Source organism: Lepidochelys kempii, chromosome 11 (genome assembly GCF_965140265.1).
Source record: "Lepidochelys kempii isolate rLepKem1 chromosome 11, rLepKem1.hap2, whole genome shotgun sequence".
In the NCBI taxonomy this organism is placed as follows: domain Eukaryota; kingdom Metazoa; phylum Chordata; order Testudines; family Cheloniidae; genus Lepidochelys; species Lepidochelys kempii.
The window spans coordinates 51,498,547-51,516,083 of record NC_133266.1 but is presented as its reverse complement, the minus strand read 5'-3'; the positions used below and the strand labels follow the sequence as shown (position 1 = coordinate 51,516,083).

Sequence of the window (17,537 nt, the reverse complement as noted above, 5' to 3'; positions counted from 1 at the left end):
GTGTCCAAGAAATATTTCTATTGATTTTTAGCTGTTTAACTCCATTGATGTCTTGCCAGCTGCTTCTTTATTTAGTTCTTCTTCTCATACAAGCTGTATGCAGGGGAAAGGGGACAATATGGAATTCATTAGAATGACTATGTGACTGTAGTCACTCAGAGAAGCTATGAGATAGATTCTGGTCTAATTTATGCCACTGCTACTCTGAGGTAACTCCTTGGCATCAGTTAACCTCGTATTTGCACTGGTATAGATCACATTCTGAGGCCTGGTGTACACTAGAAAATTAAGTCAGCTTAACTACATTGCTCAGGGGTGTGAAAAAGCGGTGTAGGTGAGCCAACGTAGACAGTGCTAGGCTGACAGAAGAATTCTTCTCTTTTGACCTAGCTACCACATCTAAGGGAGGTGGATTACCTGTGCTGACAGGAGAAACCCTCCCATCAGTATAGGTAGTGTCTACTGAAGCCTTGCAGTGCACAGTTGCTCTGCTCTAGCATTTCAAGATTAGGCAAGCCCTGTTCTTGTGTGTCATTTGTGCAGCAAATTCATGATAGTTGGAGGTCTGTCTCTGATAGCAGGCTGCAAACATTCAGCTTCATTGAAATCTACTCTGTATATCTTCTAATCAAACATTCTATTTTTAGAAAAATAATTCTTGCTACACTTACACTGTGTAAGGCTAAGCATTTCTAAAGCCACAATAAACAGCTTTTGGGAATGATATGAACTGTTCCTGGGCCCCTAAAAGAATATTTTTAAAGAAGACCGTCTAATTTATCTCTATACTTGATGGCTGCTGTTACTTCCAGCCAGTGCTTCTTGTCTGAGGACCAGGAATGATCATAAGAATGGTCATGTTGGGTCAGACTAATGGTCCATCTAGCCCAGTATCCTGTCTTCTGATAGTGGCCAGTATCAGATGCTTCAGAGGGAATAAACTGAACAGGGCAATCATTGAGTGATCCATCCCCTGTTGTCCAGTTCCAGATTCTTGCAGTCAGGGGTTTAGGATTACCCAGGACATGGGGTTCCGTCCCTGACAGTCTTGACTAATAGCCACTAATGGACTTATCTTCCATATGAACTTATTGCATTCTTTTTTGAACCTGGTTAAGTTTTCGCCTTAACAGGTTGATTGTGCATTGTGTGAAGAAATACTTCCTTTTTTGTGTGTTTTAAATCTGCTGCATATTAATTTCACTGTGTGACCCCTGGTTCTTGTGTTATGTGAGGGGTAATTCTTCCCTGTTCACTTTCTCCACACCATTCATGATTTTATAGACCTTTATCATATCCCTCCTTAGTCGTCTCTTTTCCAAGCTGAATGATCTCACTCTTATTAATTTCTCCTCATATGGAAGCTGTTCCATACTTGTAATCTTTTTTGTTGCCCTTCTCTGTACATTTTTCAATTCTAATACATCTTTTTTGAGATGGAGCAACCAGAACTGCTGTCCGTATTCCAAGTGTTAGCATACCACAAATTAACCTAATGGCATTATGATATTTTCTGACTTATTATCTATCCCTTTCCAAATAGTTCCCCCCATTCTGTTAACTCTTTTGATTGCCACTGCACACTGAGTAATGTGTTCAGAGAAGTATGCACGATGACCCCAAGATCTCTTTCTTGAGTGGTAACAGCTAAATTAGACCCCATCATTTTGTATGTATAGTTGGGATTATGTTTCCAAGGTGCATTACTTTGCACTTATCAACACTGAATTTCAGCTGCCATTTTATTTAGTTTTGTGAGATCCCTTTGTAACTGTTTGCAGTCAGCTTTGGACTTTAACTAGCTTGAGTACTTATGGGGGATGCTGTCTGCTTGCAGACCTTTTCAGCAGAAACATTACCATTTCCCTTGGTTTTAATAAAAACTAGGCAAGCATTTGTAAAGTCTAAAGAAGCTCATTAATATATTTGGTATGTATCTGTACTAACTTTCTGCTGACTTTCTTTCAAGGGTCCTCGTGGTCCTCAAGGGATTGATGGGGAACCTGGTATCCCTGGACAGCCTGGTGATCCTGGACCCCCAGGACATCCAACTCACTCAGGACCAGATGGGAGGAGTGCGGTAAGTTTTATAGATGCATAAGAATGGGACCCAGGTGGATGATGGACTGGATCAATCAATGTGCCAAATGCCCCCAATTCCCATTTACCAGGATCTGCCTTTCAGAGATGCAAAACCGGCCATAGAAAGATGTCTTAGGGTTGGGGTGTTGTGGATATGATTCCAATCCGGTCATTAATCTCTACCACCCATTCTCATTAAAATGAATGATTTGCTCTTTGATACCTGGGGCCATGGGTGAAGAAGCACAGTGAGTGTGGTTCCAGCCAATGGTAAGTGATCAGATTTCAGAGTGTCAGTGTGGTTGTGTTTTGTACATGCAGTAAATCAAGATTTAAGTATTTACATATGTTGGTATTTATTTCAGTGTCTTCTAACTTTAAGTTTCCTAACCAGCACAGGTTTAATTAGTGACTAGATACTTTTTATGAATAGTTAAGATGATTCTTGCTCTCAATTTCTGTTGCATCTCTGAGAGGATGGGGATGTTAACCTTCTACCTTCATGTGCTTATAGATAGTAGGCTTTGAAAAGACCATCCAGGTAATTTAATCCACCCCCTGAATTACTTCTGCTCTATACTAAATGGCTGGAGGAGGTGTGAGAGAAAGAAATCCTTTCCTTTTAATTAAACTGAACCAACCTTTGGAAACAAACTGATCAAATAAGAAGCTAATGGAAAGGGTGGAAAGTGCCTGTCGAAGATGCAAATGGTGGCAATAAGAGGATTAATGATTTGGAAGGTCTGACTTTTGAGGAAGTTCTGAAAGAATTTAGTATGTATATTTTAGCACTTACAAAAATCCCAAAACAATGTGCACTGGAGTCAATAGGAGTCCTTCCAGGCCCCAAGGGATTGAAGAGAAATAGTGTGATGGTTCATGAAGAAATGAAGAGAAATGATGGGATGGAATTTAGCAAAGGGAAATTTAGGCTGGACAATGAGTCAATTTGTTATTAAGTTATCTGAAGTATGATGGAGCCCACTTCTTGGTGAAGCAGTGGATTCCCCTTCTCTGGAACTATTCAGACCTAAAGCTAGATGAAGCATTCAGGGATGTTCTGTAGGAAGCAATCCTGCACAGCATGGATGTGGATTAGGTGATCTGCAAGACATTTCTTTAACAAGATTCTATGAAGTGTAGGATTGATCACGGGTTAATCTGAAATAAAATTGTTCCTTTTCATATTTTGTAAATTACATCATTTTTTGCTGTTCTAAACATATATGTCTTGATTCCCCACTGCATTACTGGCTTTGTAGCACTATAATGCTATTGAAACCAAGGGAATTACACTGATGACCGATGTAAAACTGGAGTAATGTAGTGGTGAATCAAGCCCTGATAATGCTGGGCAGCATGTTGGCTCTTATGTTACTCTAAGTGACCCTAAACCCAGCTGATCCAGCCCTCCAGTGATATCCCCAGCATTGTGGTACAGAACTGCTGTAGTGGTTGCTACACCGCCCATCTTTTGTGGCAGCTGGCCTAGAAAGTGTAGAAGGAAGAAGTATGGCCACAGCTCCCCTGCTTCCAAGAGAATCCTGGCTTGTGTAATGGTCCCATGGTAGGAACAGGACAGGGCAGCCTTCGGGCACCTGCGCACAGTGGTAGGGAACCAGTCTGATATGGTGCACCTATAGGGTCAGAGGAGTGCAAAGGGCAATGAATGTTCCTCAGTCACAATTGAGGAGCTGGCCCTAAATAAACAAAATAAAAAGGCTTGGTTGTTCAACCATATCAACAAGCAAGTAGGCAAGAGAGGGGTTTGTGTTTGTTGAAAACCCTCCCTGCTTTAATTAATTTGTTTTGTGGGCTGGCACAGGATCACAAGAAGAGCAGTTGCTCTTCAGCTTTGCTGACTAAGGGAAATACAGTCAAAGCTATTTAAGATGGAAGAAAAAATCAGCTAGTTTTTGACTTAGCTTCCGATATTTCTGAATGTTAGGGACATTTATGTAAAAACAAAATAAAACATGTGAGGCTCAGAATACTCTGAAAAGTGTCTGCAGCCAAGATTAAGATGGGTATAACTTTAAAGTCAGTGAAAGAGAAATTTATCTCATTTCAAGGAAGATCTTTCCTGTAATAATAATAATAAAAAATCTTTTTTGGATTAAAGTGCAGTATGGTTTGAAAAGCAAGCATGCAAATTGTGAATTACCTAACTCAGCTGCTCTTTGAGGTCTTGATCCAACTTCTGTTTAAGTGAATGAAGGTTTTTCTTTTCATGACAAAAGTAAGATTTTCCTCTTTAGCACTGCAGAGCCAATATAAATAATGAAAAGGGAGTTGTGTAGTTTTCTGACTTTTGCATCATGAACACAATTGCCAGCTAAAATTGGGCTTCTCATTTTTACAGCCGTTTTCAGCTCAGATGGCAGGATTGGATGAGAAGTCTGGACTCAGTAGTCAAATGGGATTCATGCCCGGTTCAGTGGTGAGAACACATTGAGTACCCCTGTATGGTAGAACAGATCTGAAGTAGAATATGTATGCAAGAAATGAATGAATAGCAAAGACATCCACCCAAATGCCATATGCTCCCTTTATCTAAATGCACTTGACACAGAATGCTTTAGTGTCGTTTTAAATGTTTATGTAAAAGAGATGAAAAAAGTATTCTTTTAGCTGAAGGGAGCGTGTAAGCGCTCTTGTTTCTCTTGCTCTCTTACTCTCAATATATTAGCTGTTACCACGTGATATGGTATGAAAGACCTCCACTTTTTTCACTGCTTGTGTTTTTGCAAGGTCTTTGAAACGTAGTAAAATAAATTCCCAACTTTAAGTGACTTGAATTTGTCACTCTTAAATTTAATAATTCTGTTGCCCAAACCTGTCCTCCTTAGTTTATTGCTCTCAGTGTTCTCTTTATTCCCTTCACTCACTTTGTCACAGTATTGTCTCCATGGATATTGCCTTTTCTTCCATTCCCATTTCTAAATATGATGCTTTTTCCCTTCTAGCCCAAGCTCTTTACAGCTCCCCTTGCTTTATTTTTCTGGCCCTTTTCAAAAATTTAAATCTCATTTCAAAACTGCTCTTTTTTTGCTTTTTAAAATGCTGCTTCATCTAGGGCCTGATTTAAAGTCAACTGATGTCAATTGGAGCCTTTACATTGACTTTATTGGGCTATGGATTAGAAATTTTGTATCTTTTTTCTTTTCTTTTCAACCCAACATTTGATTCTCACCCGGTGGTTTACTTGTTTGTTCCTATATTTTTTATTGGTCTGTTGCTGTTTCCTTCTCTTACCCGCTCCTTGTACTGGAAATGTAATATGGAACCCACTTGAAAACCATGGGTTTTGTGTTTAAGATGGAACATGAAACTTGTATGATACCAGTTCTTTGTGACTTTGTCAAAACGCAAATTCTGCTCTCCTGTAGTATTCTCTCTTATTTCCCTAGTGTTCCTAGAAGCCGGGTGAGAATTGCTTTCAAACAAAATTGTTATTGCTCTCAGAGTTGAGGTTTCAATTCAATAAGTTATTTTTCTTAAATTTCCCTCCTTTTTAAGGGAGGAAAATTTCATGAAATTCTGAAAAAATGTATTGTGAAACTCGGCCCTTTAAAAATAGTTGTTAAGATTTCACAGATTCAAAACACTACTGAGGCCCTCTCCCATACATTTAGTGTAGCAGGATAGGCACAGTACAGCACTGGTCCTGCAGTTCTACTCATTTGAATAATGAGGCAGAGATTTGAGTTTGGGCTTGGAATTAATTAAACATGACATTTGGCTACATTGTACTTGACAAGTTTATTTTTGATTGTTACATTTTTGTTGTAGAGTGATGCAGGCCTCAAAGCCTCACAGGACCTAAGGCCTCACCACACATTCCAAGCTTGTGGCATAACTAAGAAGAGAGTTTCTCTCCTCTCACATTTAGTGACTCTACAGAGAGAAAGCAATCCAAGGTTTTCAGCCCCTTCTGAATTACATGCCTCCCAATTTTCTGATTCTTCTTCAACTCCCTTCCTCTTCTTCCCTTCCCCTTTTGACTCCCTTCTGCACCTAACAGCCCAGTGTCTACTGAGTATCAGCTGATTGTGCTTCCAGAGGCTTTGACCATAGAAGTATTAGCTTGAAGGTCACCATCAGACATGCCCTTCTGCTTGGTTTACATGGTGAGATGATTTGATTTCATTTATTTTAAGACTGTTTAACAAGCCCTTGTGTTTTTAATAGGGTCCAGTGGGTCCAAGAGGTCCTCAGGGTCTACAAGGACAACAAGTAAGTGATTTGTTCCATGGTATTTAACATAGATGTACACAAAAGGAATAAGAACAGGCAGAGTGCATGGTATCTAAAGTTTTCATGTAGGCCCTGTTTCTCGAAAGTATCCCTCATCAAAGGTGTAAGTCCTTTACTAGTTAGGGATGTACTTAAGCATGCAGTTAAGTGCTTTCCTGATTTAAAGCCATAAAGATGTAGTGCACACACAGAAATTCCATCCTAAAAAGTATTACTGGTCTTGTATTTAAAGAATAACAACATAATCTCTTTTATTTCATGGTCATTTTTCAGTCTTACAAACCACAAGTATCTTGATATTCATGATCTTAGATGCATGTGCAGTTTATGCTCAAGTCAGAATTTACTTCCTGGTTTTAAAATTGATTCCAGTTATCAATGAAACGGCTTTGTTTCAAATTTACTGGCCAAATTCTGCCACCCCTGTGAATTTTGAATAGTACTTTACTCCTCCAGTAGTCCCACTGGTTTGTGGCTCTCTGTTACTGTTCTACTTCGGTGAAGTGTTTATCCTGATATTTGATGTACAAAGGAGAAATCTGTTTAAAGTAAATACTGCATTCTTCAGAGTTACCTTCTGCACCGAAAGTCAGGAATCTTGGTGCCATCATAAGTCCAGTGATGGTTTATCAGGTTTCAGAAGACAGTCATGTTAATCCAGAGAGACCAATTTGCTATCAGGTCCATAAGAGGTCTTTTTACTCAACACATGTTTTAATTATGGCACTCTTAAATAACAGAAAATGGTGGCTATTAACTTTCTCTGGCTTCAGTATCAGCACTGAGTGGGCTTCAGATGGGGTAAAGATATGCTGAGCTGCAAAATGTGCATGTGGCTCAGGACTCTTCTGAAGTTTCAGGGGTATTAGGATCCAGGGTATTCATTTATTCCATTGTCATGACATGAGTTCAAATCTGGATCCGAACTGTCTCAAGAACAGTCATTATTCCGATCTAGGTTGCTAATTTGTGCCTGTATAGTTTTTACTATTTGTAACAGTTTTCCAGACCACTACCTTTGGTTCTAATCTACTCTGTATTTATCCTTTTTTGGGTCAATTTTAGGGTGGTATTGGTCCCACAGGCCCGCCAGGTGAATCTGGGGATCCAGGACCAATGGTAAGGTCAAATATATGTGCATCTTCCCAGTGTAATATTGCAGACTGTAACAGTAGAGACTATTCTAAATTCTCACCATACCATAGGCTCCTCTCTTGCTGCATGCACCAAAGTGACCATGTGAGAAGGGCTGCAGTCAGGACTGGTAATGATATTTTTCCACTGGTTCACTGAGTTTTAATTGCTTTGAATGGCAGTGATGGTCCACACTTGAACTTGAAAGGGTGTCAACTTTTATTAACCAATCTCAGAGTGGAGGGACATCTCAAGTGGGGCTCCACAGGGATCTGTTCTGAGTCCAGTGTTATTTAATGTCTTTATTAAAGACCTGGATGTAGGACTAGAGAACATGCTGATCAGATTTGCAGATGACACAAAGCTAGGGTTGCAAACACTTTGGAGGATAGAGCTAAAATTCAAAGGGATATGATACATTGGAGAACTGGTCTATAGATAACAATATGAAATTCAACAAAGACAGATGTAAGGTGCTACCCACAGGGAGGAAAAACCAAATGCACAAATACAGATTGGGGGAAAACTGGCTTGTCAGCAGCAGTGCTCAGAAGGACGTGGGAGTTGTGGTGGATCACAACCTCAACAGGAATCAACAATGTAATGCTGTTGCAAAAAAAGCAAATGTATTAACAGGGGCACAGCATGCAAGTCACAGGGGGTGATAGTACTGCTCTGTTTGGCATTGGTTAGGTCTCATCTGGAGTACTGTGTCCAGTTTTGGTCACCACTTGTATAGAAAGGATGTAGAGAAACTAGAAAGGATCCAGAGGTGAGTGACAAAGATGATCAAAGGGATGGAACACAAGCCATGTGAGCAAAGGCTGAAGGAACTGGGCATGTTTAGTTTGGAAAAGAGGAGATTGGGGGGCACATGATAGTGGTCTTCAAATACTTGAAAGGATGCCATAAAAAAGATGGAGAAAAATTGTCTCTTGCCACAGAGGGCAGGACGAGAGGCAATGGGTTCAAATTACAGCATAGCAGATTTAGATTAAATTTCAGGAAAAACTTCCGAACTGTAAGAACAGGAGGACAATGAAACAGACTACCTCAGGAAGTCATGGAAGTTCCTTCAGTGGAGGTTTTCAAAAAGAGGCTGGATAGCCATCAGTCTTGGATGGAAGAGGAGATTGGGGGGCACATGATAGTGGTCTTCAAATACTTGAAAGGATGCCATAAAAAAGATGGAGAAAAATTGTCTCTTGCCACAGAGGGCAGAACGAGAGGCAATGGGTTCAAATGACAGCATAGCCACATGTGGCCCATCAGGGTAATCTGATTGTGGGCCATGAGACATTTTGCTGATGTTGACCATCTGCAAGCACGGCCCCCTGCAGCTCCCAGTGGCTGCAGTTCACCGTTCCTGGCCAGTGGGAGCTGCGGGAAGCAGCGGGTTGCAGAGACATGCTGACTGCTGCTTCCCACAGCTCCCATTGGCTGCGAGCAGCGAACTGCGGCCACTGGGAGCTGTGGGGGGCTGTGCCTGCAGATGGTCAGTGTCAGCAAAAAGTCTCGTGGCCTACAATCAGCTTACCCTGATGGGCCGCAGGTTGCCCACCCCTGGCTTAGGCACAACAAATCCTACATCCTGGCAGGGTGGACTAGACGACCCTTGCGGTCCCTTATATCCCTATGATTCTCATGATTAGCGCTTTTCATCCACTGATCTCAAAATACTTGAAGGTGAATAAACATTAGTATCCCTGCATGGCTGGTGGGGTGATTTTAAAAAAGAAAGATTAGAATGATGGTCCCAAGGTCACACAACAAGTCATGGGCAGAATCAGGACTACAGCTCAGACTCCAAGAGCTCTGCTGTAATCGCTAGCCCTCGCTGCCTGCCAAGAGAGTGGATATTGCTATTAGTTTCACTTGACTGCAGTGTGTAAGGTCTCTGAAAGGCCCCTGTTCATGATCCTGACTAAGACTCTGGTATAACAAAAATACACTTTTGCCCTCATAGAATTCATCCCACATTTTATTCGAAGCCTAGTGTCGCTTTCCTAGGGCATTATGGAATAGAATGGTTGAGAAGGGATAAGAATTATGATGGTGCTGAAAATAAAAATCCTCTTCACTACTGTATGTTGTCTTTATAAAATGACCTTTTAGAATGAAATATATTTATTTTCTGGGGGACTGTTGATTGATTAATGTATGATGTATTTAATTACTAGGGTCCAGTTGGTGCTCGGGGCCCTGAAGGACCTCCAGGCAAACCTGGTGAAGATGTATGATTTTTTTTGTTTAGTACTTTGTTTTACTTTTAATAAAACATGTATACTTCTCATATACAGTTGCTGGCCAGTGCAGGTGTGTGTTCTGATGATTTCTATCCATTTCCTTTTCACTGTAACTTCACTATTCACCTCCAGTGTCATAGCTACTAACTTCCTGCAAAGACGACAAGACTTCTGTCTTGTCAACAGTTTCCCTCTTTTACCTTGTGGGGCCAGTGGTGAGCTATGCAAGGTACTTACTCCCCCACAGGGCTAAATGGAGCATCTTCCTAATGTTTCTTGCCCTGCTAGCCCTCAGCTTGAGATGCCTTGTTTGGAGCACTATGGTCAGTTAGGGAGAAAAAAGAACCACAATAATATTGATCTGGATCTATGACATGTGTTGTTATTTTTAAACCATTTGATTTGTTCCTCAAAATTTAACCACATCTGTAAATGAAGGAATGAGTTAGTTATAACTGTGATGTGTTACAGTAACATATCCCTGCTTTGAACAGGGGGTTGGACTAGATGACCTCCTGAGGTCTCTTCCAACCCTTATCGTCTATGATTCCTCTGCCACCAATTTGTAACCTCATACGACTAGGTGAAGGGTTTTCTGGTAGCGCACATGTATCCTCTGTTTGTAAAAGCAGGACTGTTGCACCTTAAATTGAATTTTAACAAGTTGTAAAGATTTAAAAGTAAAAGTCAGTTAAAGTTATGGAAATATATTTTGTGAAGACATAATGAACTCCCTTAGTGGCAATTATACAGTACAAATAATTCAAACAATAGGAATTTTAGGAAAGGATCAGCTCTTAATCCACTGAAGCCAATAGAGCCCATGTTGCTCCTATTTCCAGACTCCAAAGAGGTCCATTAGTTTCCTTTATAATCTGTAATGAACGTCGTACCACCTGTGTCTAGAATTTTCCTTTTCCTAAATCCTTTTAGCTTCTTTAAGTCTAGAGCCCTGGATGCTTTATAACTAATTCGTGCAAATAAAGGATTGGTTGGTGGCTATGGCTAACTGTAAATAATCCTCTTTAAAGTTCACTTACTCAATTCGAGTCAGATTTCTTTCACCTTCAAATTGCACAGAAAATGCTTTCATTGAATTATGCTTAATTATTCAGAATTCTGCACAGAGACAAGGAAAGATACCAAGCTAAAGCCCAAACCACTGGAGGTTAATATTACCACAGAAAATTTTTAGATCATGAACAAAGTTAAATTATCATTACAAAAGGTTAAATTTTTACTAAGCCAGAACAAAGTATTCTGCAGCGCCATCTAGTGACACTGAAGTACACTTGAGACCCACTTTAAACCCAATACTCCAGAGTTTTCATAAGAATTTTGTTACATTAATAAATGTAGCAATCAAGTTTATTACTGTAGTCAGCACAATTAAATACATATTATAGGACATGAGTGTAGTTAGTTTATGTTACTGGAGAGAAAACTGATGGAGGTGATTTGTTGAATGAGGACATGAAGTTTGGACAGAGAGATAATAAGGTAACTTATTTTTGACTTTCTTTTATCTTCACTTTTTTTGTTTTTTAGGGTGAGATCGGAAGATCAGGACAACCTGGCGAGATTGGATTCCCAGGATCTCCAGTAAGACCATGATAACTTATAGTTTAGTAGACATACTGTTTGTGGCAATAATAAATATATTTGTTGTTTTTAGTAAAGTGGTGCAAAGTAGTTACAGTTACTATTTCAATACACTTGTAGTCAGTTTTCTTTAATGAACTAATACAATGTTACATTTTAGCAATGGTTGTCTTGGGTTATCCCTGAGGATTCTTTTACAGTCCCACAATGCCTCTAAAAGACTTCAAAGGAGACCAGATCTAAGATTGGGGTCAGTATACCTTCTTATAGACGTATGTTCTTATCTATGGTCACCATCTTAGAGAACTCTAAAACTAAATGTAAAAAGTATAAATGTATAACAACTGTGCCAGGATGCTTGTGCTAGAATGATGTTATGGATGCAGAATATCATCCCATGCAGCCAATAACATTTTCACCTGCTGCAAAATGGTGAAATTCATTTTTGACAGCAATGAATTCACACCACTGATGAATACAATCCATCGAGCGTGATTCACCATTTCCCAGCATCTTGTGTTGTTATTTACACCAATGTGGGATAAAGTGGTACCAGATCAGAATGATCACCACTTTGCACTGGTGTAAATAAAACTCAAGGCGTAGGGTAAGGGCGACTTCAGTACTCCTACAACAGTCAGGTACTCTCAGTGCAAGTAAAGGGTACCAGAATTTGGTCCTTAATTATCACTGCTGCTCATTTTTATGGATTTCTCTAACCAGATTTGATATACTTTAAAATTTTTCTCCTTTTCTATGTTATTTACTGTTCACGTATTTTGTCTTTTCAAAAAAAAAAAGCAACTAGTTATTAAATCAGATACTTAATAAAATAAATGATGGGGAAAGATTATTTTAAAATGATGAGTTTGCGGTATGTTTCATGTCTGACATATGGCATTCATTGGGCTGGTTTCTCTGGTTCCCTAAGCTCACAAAGGGACCTTAAACCAGCCTGAGATTCCCTCTGGAGAATTCTACTTTTTAGGAGGAATCTTTGGCTGAAGTAAAGTTGGCAAGATGCCCTTCCGATCTCCAGTTTAAGTGAATGTGGTGTGCCTGCTGGTGGCATGTTGAGATTGGGGCGGGTGGGAGGGTATTGTGTAGCAGGGGATCAATGAGCCTGATCCCTGTCTGGTGAAAGGTCTGCTATAGAGCTTATGCCAACAGCAAAAGTTAGAATAGATCCCCTGCTGCTCTAACTTCCACTGGGGGAGAGTAGCTGGGGATCGGGGATCTGTGGTCAGCTCTTTGCTGCCAGTGCTGTCTACTGAGTTGGAGTGCAACTCAGACATAGAGAGGAACTGGGGTTATTGGTTTTTTTAGATTGGATGTGGTATATGTTGGTACATGACATTTCAAACTCTATGACATAATATGACAATACTAAAGAAAATGCTGCTCTTTGTATTAAATAGTTCATTTTAGCAGTTTGTCATCCACAGTATAGTTAGCAGTTCAACAGCGATTCCAGTCAATGAAGAGGAAATGAAAGTGTCATTTTATTTATGATGGGGAAGTCACAGGCATCCAAAAATGCTTCCCTTCGTCATCTGATCCCAACTGCTTTGTGTTATGGAGATCCCATTTCTCTAATGTTGACAATTCAATTTTACACTCAATCAGAGCAAGGAGTATAGGAATTTTACCCCTTTGTTTTTTCTGTGCCTCAGTTTCCCTTGTTAAATGCTCTTTCTCCATACACATTCTGAGGCTTCATTGCAGCATAGCGATCTATGGATGAGAGGCCTGGTGTCCAGCCTTAGAGACTGCAATGACACCTTTCATTGCCTATTTGCATTTTGGGGGAAACTGAGCCCCTTTGTCCTGTAGAAGTAGAAAATGTAATCTTTGAAATGATAACAGCGCTGGCACAATGTTCAAGGCCTGATTCAGCAAGGTACTTAAAAGCATGTGCCTAACTTTCAGCATGTGCATAGTGCGATTGAATAATCAGTTGGGCACATGCATAAGTAATTTGCTCAACTGAGGCCCAAGAGCAGAAGGTACTCCAAGTTTCAAACATATGTGAACAATATGGCAACACAGTAACACAATATACTGTCACAGGCCTAGCTACCTGTTTTACTAGGAATTGTTTAGGTCTTTTATTTAAAAAAAAAAAATCTGTGTGTTTTGCCCCATTTTCCTGTACAGGTAAAAGAACCCCAGGTCACTTTTGAATAGTTGCTAAGATAGTTTCAGAAACAGTTTGCTTATTAGGCTGCTTTAGTGGTGTTTTGTGATTCAACATATCACAGTGTGAGAGAGATTAAAATTTGGCAATTGATTTTATTTTAATTTAAATTATTGCTGTCTTCTGATCCCACTTAACTTGTTAGGTTCCCTTCTCCTTATGTTAAAAAACTAGCTCTGATGTTGATTATTACTCTCTTACTTCTGTTATGGATTTAAGGCTTGATCCAAGGCCCAGTAAAGTCAATGGGAAACCTTATTTACTAGGAGACCTATAAACTTTAGTTTGACATTATGGTGACCATAAAAGGGACATTCATCTCACATGGCCTCATTGTTACATGCTGTGTGTCTTGCAATGCTGTATCCCCAAGGTGAAGGTGTATTAGATATGTATCAGTGAAGTGGATGTACCTAGTACTTTGTTCCTAGTTCCCATACCTGTCTTAGCTGCACTAACAGTAAGTGTATCTATTCAGATGTGTAAGGAGAGTATCGACTGTACAGCTGTAGGTCACTTTATCTGTGTTCGTGTTTTTCTATTTTAGGGATCTCGAGGCTTTCCTGGTGCTCCAGGACTTCCAGGTCTAAAGGGCCACAGGGTAAGCATTAACCTGTCTGTCTTACAGATAATCTTTACAACCGTTGGAGTTTTTGCAGTCAGCCTATTGGATGCTAGTAGACTATTTGACCTATTTAGTAATGGCAAAATCCTGAGAGTTAGAGATGGAAAAGTCCTACCAGAAAACCTAGTCCATCTTCCTTTAAGTGCAGGTTGATCTCTAGTGTTTTTTCCATTCTAGTTTCAAATGTCTCAGGCAACTGGGAAGAAATAAAGTAAGCAAATACTGTATTAAACTCAAGCGAGGACAAACCTGACCTTTGGCTAACTGTTCTCCCATCATGTTGGCAGGTCTGGCACTAGGAAGGGGAACTCTAAGGTTGGACATGTTTATGAAACAGAACAGTTATTAATTACCAAGATTTGGGACCAGGTTTCCTCTTCAGGGAGCAATAAATAGGATTACAGGGAGAATAAATAGGGTTACTGTGGCTCAGAGTTTTCTCTTCATTGTTTTTAGGTTCTTTATATATATTTGCAAGATTCTTGTTCTCAGAGGGAACAAACCCAAGGAAATGTATCTCACACAAACAGCTGTTTCATTTGAAAAGTATTTTAAAACATTTTCCCCATCTCTTTTCTTCTTTGTATTCTTTCTTTTTCTCCCCAGCTCAGATCCACCCTGATAAAAAATATTTAAATAAAAGATTATTTCAATGATAAATATGATAAATTATTGTTTGGCTGTATCTCTTTATACTTATATATTTCTCCTCACAGGGACACAAAGGACTTGACGGTCCTAAAGGTGAGGTCGGAGCAACTGGATCCAAGGTAATATCTTCATTATGAAATTTGGTTTTGGGTTTCAAAGGAGTTGTAGTGTTTAGCTCTTGGAGTGTCCTAATGATTCATGTTTATATATTTTAGTGTCTTTCATCCAAAAGGATCCTAAAGCCCAGAGAATAAAACCTGTGGAAGAACACTGATTAATCATGCTTTCTATAATGCTAAAAACAGCTGAAGATAATAGATCTTTAAAACGAAAAAAAAACTTTGCTTCCTCTGCCAGTCACCAACTTCTCTGATTATTTATTTTACTTATTAAATAGCTCCATAGGTGTGATTGGTCTGTTTTTGGGGCTGCTACTTGGATCAGAATTTCATTGTTCCTGAGCAGAACTGAATGGAATTTCCCTATCTGTGCAATCCACTTTACTTGCCTAAAGCTGAAGAATTTGGGCCTTATGTAGGAGTGCCAGTGGATTGGGGAGATGAAATCCTCACCCCCATCTTGGGTCTGTAGTCTGTGCGTTAGCATAATGGCTGTAGATTATTTGTGTCATTGGCAAGTGTTGGGATCAGTGGATCCATGTTAAACTAGATCCCATTAATCCTCTTCTAGCTAGATCCCAGGCCACGTTTGAACTGCTCAGTGGCTCATGTGGAACTGGCATGGAGATACTTCCTGTGGTGCACAGATGCTTTGTACATTTGCCTTACACTATTTTGGGCGTGTGGACAGGCCCTACATCTATAATTAGGCATGGCAGAATTTGATTTTTTTAATAATTTCAACAGATAATATCAATCTTTATTTTTAAGCATTTTCTTCAATTTGTAGCAATTTAAATGTTCACAATTGCACAAAATTATGGGTTTTAAACTTTTTAAATGTTGATCTATTTAAATTCTCACAGTTGAGGGAAGTTATTGGGGTGTCAGACAATAATTATTTTATGACAGTAGACATTGAGATTCAAAAGGTTGAAGCTTTAGAACCATTAAAACACAAATTGTCAACATCACATGTCAAAATTTACAAAGAAAATATCCTTAAATCAAACTCTAATAAGTTCTCAAGCAACATTTTCTTACTTTGCCTATCTGAAGATGTCGATTACTATCAATAAAAATATTTTTTCTTCCGTTTCAGTGTCAATCGACATTTACTGACATTATTGTATGTAGTATCTCTCTAATTTACCGACATTAACCGATAAAAATCGAATCCTTTCAAGCGATCTATAGTGTAAAATAACCAAACTGAAAGGAAACTTTTCTGGTATTCTTTATGTGCAAAACAGGCCCAAACTTGCTTCTTCCCCTTTGCAGGTTAGCTGTAAATGGATTTAGTTTAAAGTAGTTTTAACACTGTTTAGCCGGCTAGCATGGATTGCGACAAGTTGTGTTAAAGCCACTTTTAAAAAGGGTACCAGTCTCCTTTATTGGTTTTTTTCCCTGCCATATTCATGCTGGCCTAGTAAATGGTGTTGAAACTATTTTATCCTGCAGAAGGCAGAAACTGCAGATGGTTTGGAACTGTTACCTTTAGATTAAGTGGATATAGAAAAACTAATTTTGGTTACTTCCAGAATAAAAAACAATTTAAAAAAATTGAACATGTTGGGCCTTTTTACAAATCATCACTTATTAAATCAAAGCACTGCAGGTTGGTTTGTCTTAGAATCATAGAAGATTAGGGTTGGAAGAGACCTTAGGAGGTCATCTGTCCAACCCCTGCTCAAAGCAGGACCAACACCAATTAAATCATCCCAGCCTTTGCTTTGTCAAGCCGGGCCTTTAAAACCTCTAAGAATGGTGATTCCATCACCTTCCTAGGTAACCCATTCCAGTGCTTCACCACCCTCCTAGTGAAATAGTGTTTCCTCATATCCAACCTAGATCTTCCCCACAGCAATTTGAGACCATTGCTCCTTGTTCTGTCATCTACCACCAGTGAGAACAGCTGAGTTCCATCCTCTTTGGAACCCCCCTTCAGGTAGTTGAAGGCTGCTATCAAATCCCCCCTCACTCTTCTCTTCTGCAGACTAAACAAGCCCAGTTCCTTCAGCCTCTCCTCATAAGTCATGTGCCCCAGCCCCCTGATCATTTCGTTGCCCTCCGCTGGACGCTCTCCAATTTGTCCACATCCTTTCTGTAGTGAGGGGCCCAAAACTGGACACAGTACTCCAGATGTGGCCTCACCAGTGCCAAATAGAGAGGAATAATCACTTCCCTCGATCTGCTGGCAATGCTCCTACTAATGCAGCCCAATATGCTGTTAGCCTTCTTGGCAACAAGGGCACACTGCTGACTCATATCCAGCTTCTCATCCACTGTAATCCCCAGGTCCTTTTCTGCAGAACTGCTGCTTAGCCAGTTGGTTCCAAGCTTGTAGCGATGCATGGGATTCTTCCGTCCTAAGTACAGGACTCTGCACTTGTCCTTGTTGAACCTCATCAGATTTCTTTTGGCCCAATACTCCAATTTGTCTAGGTCACTCTGGACCCTATCCCTACCCTCTAGCATATCTACCTCTCCCCACAGCTTAGTGGCATCTGTCTTGTCTAGACCAAAACATTTTTCTAAAATTTCCCACCATTCAATTCTGCCATTAGTAGCAACAGTAGAAGCACACCCGTGTATATAGGGCACAAGTGTCGGTTGGCATTTTA

At 39.8% G+C, this 17,537-nt stretch overlaps 1 protein-coding gene across 1 annotated transcript in view; it reads left to right on the top strand.

Annotated features, from left to right (window-relative positions):
- The window catches only part of COL5A2 (collagen type V alpha 2 chain), a 173,644-nt gene that overhangs the window by 97,043 nt on the left and 59,064 nt on the right, over nucleotides 1-17,537 (top strand). The window contains exons 7-14 of the mRNA XM_073306133.1: nucleotides 1,970-2,080; nucleotides 4,445-4,522; nucleotides 6,274-6,318; nucleotides 7,405-7,458; nucleotides 9,654-9,707; nucleotides 11,268-11,321; nucleotides 14,066-14,119; nucleotides 14,860-14,913. Of these exons, the coding sequence (XP_073162234.1) occupies nucleotides 1,970-2,080; nucleotides 4,445-4,522; nucleotides 6,274-6,318; nucleotides 7,405-7,458; nucleotides 9,654-9,707; nucleotides 11,268-11,321; nucleotides 14,066-14,119; nucleotides 14,860-14,913 (504 nt within the window). The remainder of the gene's footprint in view (nucleotides 1-1,969; nucleotides 2,081-4,444; nucleotides 4,523-6,273; nucleotides 6,319-7,404; nucleotides 7,459-9,653; nucleotides 9,708-11,267; nucleotides 11,322-14,065; nucleotides 14,120-14,859; nucleotides 14,914-17,537) is intronic.